At 50.5% G+C, this 13,729-nt stretch overlaps 2 protein-coding genes across 2 annotated transcripts in view; one reads left to right on the plus strand and one right to left on the minus strand.

The window, feature by feature from the left end:
* The window catches only part of XPO7 (exportin 7), a 36,138-nt gene extending 25,169 nt beyond the window's left edge, over window positions 1-10,969 (plus strand). Inside the window, exons 18-28 of the mRNA XM_042477144.1 lie at window positions 503-611; window positions 924-1,030; window positions 1,634-1,722; window positions 2,483-2,590; window positions 3,642-3,724; window positions 4,608-4,822; window positions 5,752-5,890; window positions 7,785-7,945; window positions 8,348-8,446; window positions 8,580-8,707; window positions 9,559-10,969. Coding sequence (XP_042333078.1) covers window positions 503-611; window positions 924-1,030; window positions 1,634-1,722; window positions 2,483-2,590; window positions 3,642-3,724; window positions 4,608-4,822; window positions 5,752-5,890; window positions 7,785-7,945; window positions 8,348-8,446; window positions 8,580-8,707; window positions 9,559-9,652 — 1,332 coding nt within the window. The 3' untranslated portion in view covers window positions 9,653-10,969. The remainder of the gene's footprint in view (window positions 1-502; window positions 612-923; window positions 1,031-1,633; window positions 1,723-2,482; window positions 2,591-3,641; window positions 3,725-4,607; window positions 4,823-5,751; window positions 5,891-7,784; window positions 7,946-8,347; window positions 8,447-8,579; window positions 8,708-9,558) is intronic.
* Window positions 10,970-11,996: 1,027 nt separating this feature from the next.
* On the minus strand, window positions 11,997-13,727 carry PBDC1 (polysaccharide biosynthesis domain containing 1). Its single transcript, XM_042477153.1, has 6 exons — window positions 13,571-13,727; window positions 13,426-13,494; window positions 13,187-13,246; window positions 12,828-12,968; window positions 12,620-12,731; window positions 11,997-12,390 (listed from the first exon to the last, which is right to left on the minus strand). Exons 1-6 carry the CDS (start codon window positions 13,619-13,621, stop codon window positions 12,272-12,274), a joined length of 552 nt encoding a protein of 183 aa, XP_042333087.1. The 5' UTR covers window positions 13,622-13,727; the 3' UTR covers window positions 11,997-12,271.
* Between the last annotated feature and the right edge of the window lie 2 nt (window positions 13,728-13,729).

Here is a 13,729-nt window from a genome sequence, read left to right on the forward strand (position 1 = left end):
GGACTGCATTAGTAGTAATAAGTAATGAGTTATTGGATGACATAAGTAACACGTCAGTACCAGGCGAAAGTGTGCGCTCTTGTCCTGCTCCGTCTCTTGTTGCATCTGTCTCAGCACTCTTCCCACCTGCATCTCTTCTAGATTTTCTTGCATGCCTAGATTCAGGGATTTTAAATATAAATAATTTTAAAACTACGTCTTTAAATAGATATGGAGGCAAATAAATGTTCTGGTGGGTTGCTTTAACATGCCCTGCATGAGTTGCCAGAAGCAGTGATACCTGACCGCTGAGATGGTTAGGATTATGCACCAGGCATCACATTCCCAATGCAAACATGAGAGCTTCCATGTCTGAGGTTGTGGCAGTTCCTCAGCCAGCATCCTTATGAGGAGCTCATGTGCCCCCTTCCTCCCAGCCCGCATTCCCATGTGGCAGGCGCATAACCCGCCCCCTCTGCCTGGTCAGTTGCTCCTCCTTAACATGACTTTTATTCTTTGACAGAGTGAGCACTTTTCCTTCCTGGGCATTAACAATCAGTCCAACCTGAGTGACATGAGATGTCGGACCACTTTCTACACTGCACTTGGGCGCCTCCTCATGGTGGACCTAGGTATTGAAACCCATTCTTGCTGACCCAAGAACTGGACTGCCGGACTCTTTTATTATATTCTAGGCATAACTAGTTAAGGGGGGGAGAGTAAGTAAATAGTAAACTTTCTGTAAAAGAGGAGACTCTGCTAGCATAAGAAAAGATCTGGCCAGTTACCCCACTGTCAATGTTGTCTCATCTCTTTGTGTGTGCTATTGGCCAAGCTTTAGTAAAAGGCCCAGTCAGGTGTATTGGGATAGGGGCAGACTTCTTGTCTGTACTGCAGAGCATAGGGCTATAGAAGAAAATGTCCTTTTTATGTCTCTCTTCCAGGGGAGGATGAAGATCAGTACGAACAGTTCATGCTGCCCCTCACAGCTGCCTTTGAGACTGTGGCACAGATGTTCAGCACCAACACTTTCAATGAGCAAGAGGCAAAAGTAAGGAAGGCTCCCGCTTTCCCTTCATCTGCCACCATCACCCCACAAGCCTTCATACATCTTAAAGCCAGTTTGCCCCAGCTTGCTTAGTGCATAGTCGGAAGGACTCTCCTTTTATAGTAGTCTCTTATGATCATACGTTCTCAGGATTGGGAGCTCTTCAGTCTTGAGATACCAGAACCACAGAACTCTTGGTCCGCATGCTCATCTTTGCTGGCTTCAGAGGATGCACACTGCTCAGGCCACCAGTAGTTCACAGATTTCTATCTTAGGCCATCCACAGCTGCTGATGAACTATCCAGACTTATAAGGCACAGGTTTTCCCATGCCTGTTCTCTTCCAGAGTCACCTTCTTTCTTGCACAAGTGTCTGTGAGGAGCTTTTTGGAGCTCAGGGCATGTTTCATTAGATAACTGTTTCTGCACCTTCTGTGACAACATTGATTTAGTTGCTTGTTCTGTGCCTTCAAATAGTTTCCAGCTTATGGTGATCCTAAGGGGTGAACCAGTCACAGGAGCAGAATTTCTAGACTTTCTTCAGAGGGGGTTTGCCTTTGCACAAAGTTCCTGGGTCTAATGAATCTGCTTCTCTCTCTTTGCACAGAGAACACTGGTAGGCCTAGTGAGAGACCTAAGGGGAATAGCCTTTGCCTTCAATGCCAAGACCAGCTTCATGATGCTCTTTGAGTGGATGTATCCTTAACTCCTGTGTGTATCTGCTGTCTCCTTCCCTCTCTCCTGCACCCCAAGCACTGCCTGGTGAGCCCAGAACTCCTCTCTAGGCGCCTCCATGCCAGGACAGGGCTGGCAACCTCCTCTTCCTGCTGCTCCTTGTGGTTGCACTCTGCCAGGCCTTAGGCATAATCCTCCTTTCCCCCTGGAATGCCTTCCCAAAGTACATGTGGGCTGGATGGAGAGAATTGTTAAGTTTACCCTGCCGCTGTTGTCCCTTCCCACTCCACTCCTGGTCCTCCAAGGCTGTGAGGACTGCATGGTTGGAGCAGGATGCGTAAGGAGAGTCTGCGTAAGCATAGTGATGCTCATGGCCAGGGATGGGGGGTGGGGGTGGAATTAGCTCCCATGTTGCTGTGGCAATGAGTCTGCTGTGAACTTCAAAGGAGTGCTGATCCTCTTTGTGGGAGTAGGGCTCATTAACACCTTGGATACTTCTTTTAAAGTTGAGAATGAAGCCTGGGGTGGATTCACTGCCCTACTTCTATGGAAGCCACCAAGGAGGGCAAATCCCCTAGCATACCTAAGAAGAGAGCCAGTAGGCCCCCTGTCCTCTCTGTAGCCTGAGCTGGAAATTGTAGGGGCCAGGAAAGGGCCACAAAGTGGGTGACCATTCCTGCCTTAAACAGACATGGCAGAAGGGCAAGGCTCTGATGGGAAGAACAGAACTTTCACAGTGATCCTGACAGCGACTTGTGGCTCCTTAGCTTCTGTCTCACAGCTACCCTTCCTACATGCCAATCTTGCAGCGGGCCGTTGAGCTCTGGTACCACGACCCGGCTTGCACTACGCCCGTGCTCAAGTTGATGGCTGAACTGGTGCACAACAGGTAGGCGAGGGGGGAACTGCAGGGGTGCAGGGGGCTGGTTTGGGAACGACGCAACATAGCCATTCCTGTACCAAGTACAGCTTTGCAGAGAGGAGGAGGAGCAGATGGGCAAACTGCCTGTTAAAACATAGCATAGCAGAGTGTCAGTGGTGGTTTGGTTGTTGTCATTGCTTTGAGCAAAACAATAGTGATGGTGCTGTAATGTGTTATTAGTGTTATACTGTAGCTGCTGCTGCTGCTGCTGTTATTACCATCACTGTTTTGTCTCAAATTACTAGAAGTTTGTCTGAAGTGTTTTACTGCTGCCCTTCAGTCCAGGATTTCCAGTATGCGCAATAAAGGGAAGTGCGGAAATATTGACAGCAGAATTTTTTTGAAAACTCTACTAAAAGGCCTGATGCCTAAAAATTAGTGGTGCCAGGCAGGCCTCCCTGAAAATAAAGTCCCACAGGTAGAGTGCTGCCACCCAAAAGACCCTGGCTGCGCTCCAGCAGCCTCTTGGGCACCAGAGGAGGGTCTCCAAGGGTCCCTCTTGAGGTAACGCTCAGCGCATACTGGGCACAGAGTTCAGGAAAAGCCAAGTGATGTTGTTGTCTGTGAAATTCCACACAAGAGAAGGCAGGTGTGTTGAGCCCTGTGTTTAGGTGGCTGTTTAAAGAATTGGGCCAGTCCAATCAGGAGGCCATCTGCCCCTGGATCCCAGACACACCGTGCAAGTGTGGCTCCATCCCAGTTTTTCCACAGGGGCAGTTGTTAACATGCCCTGGCAAAGGGGTGGAAATCGTATGACTGCATTGCCCAACATGCCTACCCTTGAGATGCTTTGACTAGGGGGCTGCTAGGAGGTGCAGTCCAATGACCTCTGGAAAATCACACAATTCCTTCCCTGGCTTTCACAACTGGAAACACGAAGGCCCCTCCGGCGGGCCATTGGAGTCTCCCAGTAACCCCAGACCCTCCAGTGGCATGTTTTCATAGGCTCTAGCTCTTTCGTCTTCATCACTGTTTGTGTCTCTGCGAACTCACAGCTGTACGACTTGTTTGCTTTCAGATCCCAGAGGCTGCAGTTTGATGTCTCCTCACCCAACGGCATCTTGCTCTTTCGGGAGACGAGTAAAATGATAACTACCTATGGTAGGTACCAGGGAAACGTTTCCCACTGGTGCTGGGAGGGCAGTCAGACTGAAGGGAAGAACAAAGGGGTGCCCACCACACAAGTCCACATGGTTTTGAGTTGGGGATTTTGAGGGAAACCCCTCTGGCTGTGGTCCTTTCCCAGGAAAGAAGCCTTTGCTCCTCAAACTCCATGAGAACGTAATAAATAGGAATAGCTATTCATACAGTCTGATTATAAAACTCCTTCCTGGATGCCAGTTTACTCCATGCATCTGAGGAAACTGACCAAGTCTACCAAAGCTTATGCTACAACTTCTTTTGCTCAATTAGCCTCAAAGGTGGTACAAGATCCCTTTCCATACTTGTTCTCTAGCAGTTTGCCACAGTTCTGCAACAAGAGCACAGCATTCACAACCCCATTGGGATTGTGCCATGGTTATGGGCATTTGCTAGCAAACTGTGCTACTTAATTCCTCTAATAAAAGCTCAGACACAAATTAAAAACAGGAGCTTGTAAAAATGCAAAAATACACTTTTGTTTATAAGCATAAATGTTGGTCTAGGCCCTCTTTCACCACTTGGTTTTTTATCCCAATGCTATAATCTCCCTGTTTGTTTCTTTGTTAAATGATGGTAAATGCAGTTTTGCTGTGAATCTCCATAAGTAGCTGTATTATTATGGGTCCCTAACCTTTACTCCACAAAGGTTCTAATGGTCCTAAGCTTGAACACATCTTAAGGCTGGGATGTATTGCTCCTCTCCACACTTACTTGTGATCTCTCAGCTGTTGGCTTTCTAGGAACCACCTGGGAATCACGTTCTCTGGGACAGAATGGAAGAGAAAGTGCCCTGGGCAGTGTTGGGATACCAGACCCCCCTTTCTTTTAAACACTTTTGCAGGGAATCGTATCCTAACCCTGGGGGAGGTTCCAAAGGATCAAGTGTATGCCTTGAAGCTCAAAGGGATCTCCATCTGTTTCTCCATGTTGAAGGCTGCACTCAGTGGCAGCTACGTCAACTTTGGGGTCTTCCGTCTGTACGGAGACGATGCGCTGGATAATGCCTTGCAGACCTTCATCAAGCTCCTGTTGTCCATCCCACACAGTGACCTTCTGGTAAGCCAGGACAGCCTCCACGCCTCACTCATAGCAGACCTTCCAAGGCTCACTGGGCTCCACGCCGTGTTTAGTTAGGATGCTGCACAGAACCTTAACATAGGGAATTTTTTGACCCCAGTGAGGATTCCAGTGTGTTTCAGAATATAAAAATGCCCCACTCCCAAAAGAGAATCGGGAGCATGCCACCAAACACCCAGAGCGAGAAACATGTTCACGCAAGGTGGGATAGTTGTTTTGAGTAGCTGTCGGCCCTCCTTGTTCCCCCCGTAAAAAGGTCAAATAGATCTGATGGGAGAGTGTTTGTCCCAACAATTTTTATATGTTCAAAACAACAGTAACAACACTGTACATGACAACTGGCTGAAACTCAGTGGCATTGTTTCCAGTTCTTTGAGTGGCAATGCCATAAAAGGCTGGCCTCGTGGATCTAGTTCTGTGTGAATTCTGCACCGAAATGTGGTTCTGGGGAATTAGTGTCCCATCTGGATGAAGGTTGATAAGGTGACCAGTAGATGCTGAGAAACGGATATGGAGAGTGAGCCCGCAAGTCCTCCTCCTTCAGAGGACAGCTCCCATCCCAATAATTTCTGAACCACTAGCAGATGCTGTCTTCATCTTCAGAAATCCCCTGTGCATCCAGGGAAACATAGATGCTTGTGTAGGTTTTGATTAACATGACAGCCAGATGTTTTGAGGATTCTGAGGCTGGAGAGACACGGTGCAGGGGATTCCTGACCCCCATGGAAGTGCCTCTGTCTCTTAGCCAGATGGGGTACCTCCAGTGGTCGGGGCAGGTGCACTTTGAATAATGCCGAAGCAGGCTGGGCAATCTAGGCTTGCGTTTGTGTGAAGCATCAGGCCGCCCTGCAGTCTCACATCTAAGGAACTCAAAAGTTCTCATGTTCTCTTTTCTCTCATTGCTGCAGGATTACCCTAAACTCAGCCAGTCCTATTATTCATTACTGGAAGTTCTAACGCAAGACCACATGAATTTTATAGCTAGCCTGGAGCCCCACGTCATCATGTATATCCTTTCTTCCATTTCGGAAGGTCTCACGGCACTAGGTAAGTGTGCATTTTCTCTGTCTCATGGTGCATTTCCCTCAAATGAGCAAAGGATCGGGGCAAGCCTGGCTCTCCCTCCGCTCTGACCAGTCTGGCCAGTTGGGAGACAGGGGAGTTGGGGTCTGCATGTTCCCCACCCTTGTCCTAAAGAAGAGCAGCCCTGGAAGGCTACAGGCCAGTGATGGTGGGCACAAAGAAGGTCACGAAAGCTGCTCTGGGATGTTGATCTACACACCTTCATCAGTGTCAGTCGTAGATTTCTGATAAGGAGTTTATAGATGTATCTCAGTTGGAGAGGGATCATATACAATCTTCTCAACTAGAAGCATACACCTGACAACTTCTTTTGCTGTTAGTTTAACAGGCTATAGACCAGCCTAGCAGTTATGGGGAGATGGTAGAGACTGAGGGGTCCCAGAAACTGCTTAGGGCACCCTTGTGGTTTGCTTTTGAGGTGTGCTTCTCTCGGTCTTACTCTATACCAGGAAAGATTCTAGACCAGATCATTAAAAAGAGAGTCTGTGAACATCTAGAAAGCAATGCCATAATCACAAAAAGTCAACGCGGGTTTCAGAGAAAGAAGTCATGCCAGACAAATCTGATCTCTTTCTTTGATAAAATTACCATCTTGGTAGATGAAGGGAATGCTGTGGATATAGTAGATCTTGATTTCAGGAAGGCCTTTGACAAAGTTCCCCATGACATTCTTGCAAACAAGCTTGTAAAATGTGGGCTAGACAAGGCAACTGTTACATGGATTTGTAATTGGTTGACCGGCCGAAGCCAAAGGGTGTTCAACAATGGCTCCTTTTCATCCTGGAGAGAAGTGACCAGTGGGGTCCCACAGGGCTCTGTTCTGGGCCCAGTGCTATTCAACATCTTTATCAATGACTTGGAGGACAAAATTGGGGGAATGCTTATCAAATTTGCAGATGACACCAAATTAAGAGGAATAGCTAATACTCCAGAGGACAGGATCAAGATTCAAAATGACCTGAATAGACTAGAAAGCGGGGCCAAAGCTAACAAAATGAAGTTCAACACGGAGAAATGTAAGGTATTGCACTTAGAGTGGAAAAATGAAATGCACAGATATAGGATTATGGGGGACACCTGGCTGAATGAAACTACGTCTGAAAGGGATCTGGGAGTCCAAGTAGACCATAAGTTGAACATGAGTCAACAGTGTGATGCAGCAGCTAAAAAGGCTAATGCAATTTTAGCTGCATCAATAGAAGTATAGTGTCTAGAACAAGGGAAGTAATAGTGCCACTATATTCTGATCTGGTCAGGCCCCACCTGGAATATTGTGTCCAGTTCTGGGCACCTCAATTCAAAAAGGACATTGAGAAACTGGAGCCATGTGTCCAAAGGAGGGCGACTAAAATGGTGAAAGGTCTGGAAACCATGAAGCCCTATGAGGAACGACTCAGGGAGCTGGGGATATTTAGCCTGGAGAAGAGAAGGTTAAGAGGTGATATGATAGCCCTGTTTAAATATTTGAAGGGATGTCATATTGAGGAGGGAGCAAGCTTGTTTTCTGCTGCTCCAGAGACTAGGACCCAATGGAGCAATGGATGCAAGCTGCAGGAAAAGAGATTCCAGCTCAACATTAGGAGGCACTTCCTGAGACTAAGGGCTGTTCGACAGTGGAACACACTCCTTCCTCGGAGTGTAGTGGAGTCTCCTTCCTTAGAGGTCTTCAAACAGAGGCTGGATGGCCATCTGTCGAGGATGCTTTGATTGTGATTTCCTGCATGGCAGAAGGAGGGGGTTGGACTGGATCAGGGCCCTTGCGGTCTCTTCCAACTGTACGATTCTATGGTTCTAAGAGGCTTTCAGCAGGGAAGAGGCTTGTTTGCTCTGTGGTCAGACCCTTTCTTTTGCCTTTTAGACACCATGGTTTGCACAGGTTGCTGCTCTTGCTTGGACCATATTGTCACCTATCTCTTCAAGCAGCTGTCCCGCAGCACCAAGAAGAGGACTGCCCCCCTGACCCAAGAGAGTGATAGGTTCTTGCACATCATGCAGCAGCACCCAGAGATGATCCAGCAGGTAATGGTGTCTGATGCAGCTCCACCTGCAAAGCGGGAAGGGCATCTTCCTAGCACCCAACACAGCGGCTGCAGAGCTGTCTCAGTCCCAGCAGATCATGCCCTTGCTTCTCCTCCTCTCACTCTTGCACACTTGCGCACACCCTTTCAGTGTCTGCCTGAAGGCAAAGTGGGTCTTGTGCAGAGCATGTGTGCCACTCTTACTCAGGAGGAGTATGATGTTCTGTGTTCTGCCTCCGCAGCCACTGCTTACCCCCATAACACACCCAGGCACCCCACTGCCGTATCTGTTTGGGGAAGTTGGCCTGGATGGGTGAGTGTACATTTCTAAGAGAGGCAGTGCATTCATAAGCAAGTCATAAAAAGTAGCAGCATCTCACATGATCTTGCTCACTCCTTGCAGATGCTGTCTACTGTGTTGAATATCATCATCTTTGAGGACTGCCGGAACCAGTGGTCCATGTCCCGGCCTTTGCTTGGCTTGATACTACTCAACGAAAAGGTACAACCCCCCTCAGGCCCAACTGGGCTGGAGTCCTTTAAGAAAGAGGGCTCTGTCTTTTTCCAGTACACAGTTCTTGGGTGACTGATGGTATCTGCTGCCCTTCTCTTCCTATTCCTCTGCCCCCACCCAGTATTTCTCAGACCTTAGGAACAGCATTGTGAACAGCCAGCCACCGGAAAAGCAGCAAGCAATGCACCTCTGCTTTGAAAACCTCATGGAAGGCATTGAGCGCAACTTGCTCACCAAGAATCGCGATAGGTCAGTACCTGTCTTACATGTCACATAAGGTTTGCATAACTCCAACTGGGGGCAAGAGGAGGGCGGAGGTCTCCTCAGAGAGCACTAGAGGTGCTGGCTTGGGAATATCCAGCGGCAGGGAGGCCTGTCTCCTTCCCTGGAGCTTCTCTTGGAAAACAGCTTCAGTGCAAAACATAACGGCAGGCTTGCTGAGAGGGCAATTCCAAAATGAGCTGAGCTGTGTAGAATTTCTTAAATCCCCCTCTAAGAAAGTTTGCAACTGGGACTATATGGCTTGAGCTATCTCCAAGTGTCCCTTCCCCACACACTGCCATTGAGCCCCGTGGGGCACTATTATGGCTGTTAAAACAATTGGGTCAGAGAGGCAACCCAGCGGGGAGGACTGCCCCTGTCCGGCTGTGTTCCTACAGAGAGAAAGGGAACAAGGTTGTGATTCCTCTTCTTTTTCTCTAGTGAATGGTTGTGGAGACATGAGGCAGTCCCAGCTTCTCTCCGTTCTCCAAGCCATTTTGTGTCGTCTTTTTTTAGATTGTAAGCCTGAGGGCAGGGAAATGTCTAATTAACAAATTGTAAGCCGCTCTGATAAATGAATATTATTATTATTATTTAACAGCCATAGAAGTGCCCCCCGCCCACTCAGTACAAGGCACTTCTCTAAGGGTGCATCTACCTCTGGGCTGCCGTTTTTGGGTGTATGGGAATGCTCCATACAGTATGGAGGCAGTATTGAACAGCCTGCCCATCTTGTCATGATGGCATCTGAGGGCAGATGGTAGGCTGTGCCATAGCCTGGCGGGGGTTTGGTGTGTCCCACAGCCCTTCCTACCTGTTTTGGTTTGCATCCTTTGCAGGTTTACACAGAACCTATCTGCTTTCCGGCGGGAGGTGAATGACTCTATGAAGAACTCCACTTATGGGGTAAACAGCAACGACATGATGAGCTGACATCTTGTGCGAAGCCTCTCTCTGGCCGCCGGCCGGGGAGGTTAACTTTTCCGATGGAAAGACAAAAGGGCATTTGTGATCCCTGCTGGTCCCTGGGGCTAGGCTGCAAGTGGAGGAGTTGTTGTTGTTGTTTGCGGGTGGACAGAGTTCACCGGGGCAGGGGCTTTTTTCCTGGGGGAGAGTGGCAGCAGACCGGCCCTCCCTGTGTGAATGTCAGAGAGGAACCCTGTGCCCTGCCACAGCCTGCCTTGTATAAACATGTACATTTTTTCATAACATTTTGAACAAGGTTTATATTGACTCAAGTTTAAAAAAAAAGGTGTGACTGAAATTTTTACAGAGTTTAGTGCAGCAATGCTGGCGTGAGGATGGTGTGTGAGTGCGGACGCTGCGTCTCCTGGCCGCCTGCCGCTGTGCTTCCCGTCAGGGCTGTGTGAAAGTGCAGAGTTATATTTAGTGACAGGTGTAGAGCGAGCGGCACAAGAAGTGTAAAGTTCCAAATGTATATTTTTCTTATACATCCCCTTTTAACGTGTACCATCCTGCCCCGACCTTCCCGCTTGTTAGGAACTCAAAGCCATGCCATGCTCCATGTCGTCCCATGAGTTTGTGTCCCCCTGCCGTCTGCCGCCACACGCTTTCTAAGCCTGGTCTCAAAGGTCCAATCGTAGAAAGCCTGAGCCGGACATCGTCACCTGTCTGTCCCTCTCCCTTCTTTGCACATTGCACCAGACCTCCCCTTCCCCTACAAACCCTCCTTATCTCCCAGCTACTGGGAAACAGGCGGAGAAGCTGCTGCTTGACCGAGAGGCCGCAACAGCATTTCTCCTACCCAAGAAACCATCTGCCCCATGAACAGCCCTGTCTTGCATTGCCTGCCCATAGATTTCCCAAGCACCCACACACACACACCCCAGTAGTCAGAGGGGACAGGAGCCTTGACCCATTGTGCAGCTCAGCCCCAACACACACACACACCCAATGCTGCAGCAACCACTTTGGGTATTTAAATTCACTTGGAGCAAATGATGGGGATGGGGAGAACCCGTTTGCCTTGACCCTTCCCCGTCTTCCTTGCTGCTAGTTCTGTGCACCCCTTTCTTCCCGGCTCTAAGCGGTCTTGGTTTCTATTCCCAGATTGCACCTCCTGTTATTGGGGTTCCCCCCCTCCCTCCCTTTCCTTTGGCGATTGTATGTTGGGTCCTTTTTGCGTGAGCAGATTGCTGGATGACTTGTAAGGGTGTTTGCTGCATACAGTGTAAGCATTGTGGCTGCAAATAAACTTCAGTGGTTTCTACTGAGCTGTGTGAAACCGGGCCGGATCGTTACTCTTGTGTGATGTAAGCGGCGACGTTTGGGGAGACAAGAAAACTGAGACCGGAGAGTGCCAGGCGGAAAAGGTGACTTCAAGCCAGTCCTGCAAAGGAGTAGGAAGGCTGAGGGAAATTGGGCTCCTTTAACAGGAAAAGTGGCCATGTCAGTGGCTTTGCATCCTTTTCCACACACACTTGACAAGGCAAAAGGCAAGGGCAGTGGAGGGCATCCGTCCAGCTATGGGTCACTTTCCTTCTCACTATGGCAAAGCCAGTCTGCTGAACAGAGCTGACCAGTGGCTGTGCGTAAAGGGTATGCCACATGCAGGCCAGAGCAAGCGTGAGGCTCAGGAGAAGTGGAGGTGGTCAGTGCAGAGGGGCAACACTCCCTTTGAGAGATGGTTTTGGGGGGGATGCATCATAGGCAGTTGTTTTGGACCAGGGCCATATGAGAAAGAGAGAGATGGCCGTCTCTTAATATTCAGCCACCTCTTACTCTTGTCTCATCTGCATGTCCTTTATTTGGACAGTGCGGTTAACCAAGCTTGGAAAGTTCCTTTAAAAAAGTAATACTTGCACGGCCCAGAAAGCTAAAGTGGGTGGTTACTTACAGTTGCAAAAATTAAACAACAGGCATTTATTGGTTCCAGCAATTGCAGTTCAGACTTACAAGTCTGTGCACAATAATTCTGAATTCTGTGCCTGTTTATTTAACAGGCAGTCCAGTAAAATGCTGGACTTGCATCTTGGTACCACCCACTTAGACTTGGAAGGACGTCACCTCAAGGATGTCCTGGTATGCCTGTGCAACCTGAGCCTCAGGAGCCCTCTTTGCATGGCATTTGGCGACCAGTGGCTCTGGCACCAGTCTGGCTCATTTCTTTATGGCTTTTGAGGGGGCTGCTTGACCCTAACGGCACCCACAGTGAGCATGGCCATTTGCACTGGAAGAAGCAGCAAGCATCCCGTGGCTTTTAAGCAGGCAGTTCTGCTCCTCTGTGTGTCACTGAAAAGGGTTACAAAAACCAGGGTTCTTATTTATTAGTTTTAATGTGTGCTGGCAGAGAGAGAATTCAGGCTCCAGAAGTTATAGCATCCCATGGATAGTGGTGAGCCTGCAGATATATCACCCATTACATCCACAGCAGCGTGGATTGTTTCGGCATCTGAATCAGGATTCCAGCAGGAGCTGTGTTTTTGCATTTGGCAACAGGAAACAAGGAGAGTCCTTGCTCAGCTGGAGCACGATTAAGGGCCCTTTGCCCTCAAACACATTTTGCCTTCCTGCCAAGGCAGGCAGCCTCCCTCATGTGGAGTTCACCTCTGCTGTGCCCAGGCTGGCGTTCCTGACGCTGTTATAAACCACGCTGTTGCAGCCCTCCCGGTTGCGGGCAATTTCAATGGCAAAGAACTGGATCCTGGTGGCTGCAAAGAGACCATGCAAACCCCCCCATCAGCCCCTCAAAGCCCAAAAACCGACTCAGGGAGAGCAAAGGCTCCTTGTTCATCAGTGCCTCCAAGAGGGTCCCCTGTTTGTTACCCATTGGGGCCAAAGACAGATGAATCCCAAAGTGCCTTGTCCTTGCCCCAGAAGCCCCTGGCCGCAGTGGTGGACAGATGCTGCCCATGAAGAGAAGGCGCCAAGGCCTCTTACCAAAGATGGTGTTCTCCTCAGTGTACTCCTTGCTGCAGTCCAGCCGGAGGAGCGTGCCGTAGTTGAAGTCCTCCACCTGCCCTTCGAACTGCAGGCAGAAGGGCCGCCATTTCTACAAGAGGCAGAGAGGAGGGCATTGCTTCCCGTCCCAGAAGGAGGAGGGAGGGAGGGAAGGGCCCTGGGCCCCTTGGCCTCTGCCCACACCAACCTCTTTGGCCGGCTCCGACTTGAGCTCCTCTTGGTCAAGCAGGTCGACCCGCAGCTCCTGAAAGGCCTTCCTGAACTCGGCGTAGATCCGGTCGTCGGCTTTGGTCAGTTTGAGGAACTTGGGGTCAACGGAGGAGATGAGCTGAAGGAGAGGCGGAAGGAGGGCGCTTGGATGGCCAGAGCCTTCTTCCCTGGTTCTGAAGGAGGAGGAGGAGGAGGAGGCCATCCCCAGCAGGAGCAAGGAAGGGGAACGGGGTCCTCCCCCAAAGGAGTCGGGGGTCTCTGTGCCCAAGGGCCCTTCCATCCCCCCCCCCCACACCCACAGACACAGACACGCCCCCCGAAAGGGGGGAGACTCACGTTGAAGTAGACCTGGGCGTGCTGGAAGGCCCTGGCGGCCCAGGCCAGCTCCACGGTGGGCTGCGGAGGGAGAGAGAAGGGCGCCTGGGTATCTCTACACACAGAGACAGGCCTCCCTCCCTTTGGGCAGCCAGCCGTCATGCTTCCCGGTTTGATCTCCCGCTTCAAGGCAAAGCCCCGCCGCCCAGAGGCCCCGGGAGGCTCCCGGCCAGCCCCCACCCGAGGCTCCCCAGACTCACGTCGTTCCCGAAGGCCTCTGGCGGCAGGGAGAGCGCGCCGGCGGCGGCGGCCTGGGCTTGTCGGGGTCCCTGGAGGGAGAGAGAGCGGGGTGAGGCGCGGGGCCTGGAGGGGCTCCCGGGGAGGCCCCAGTTCCGGCTGACTCACCAGCGGCGCCGCGGAAGCGCCGAGCACTCCGTCTCCCATGGGCGCCGCCATCTTGCCGGCCCTCAGGGCGCATGCGCCGACACAGCCGCCGCCGAAGCCCCGCCCACTGGACCAGGCGGAGGACCAATCAGGGGGAAGGGCGGGGCGGGCGGGGCGCAG

Source organism: Sceloporus undulatus, chromosome 6, assembly GCF_019175285.1.
Source record: "Sceloporus undulatus isolate JIND9_A2432 ecotype Alabama chromosome 6, SceUnd_v1.1, whole genome shotgun sequence".
NCBI lineage: Eukaryota > Metazoa > Chordata > Lepidosauria > Squamata > Phrynosomatidae > Sceloporus > Sceloporus undulatus.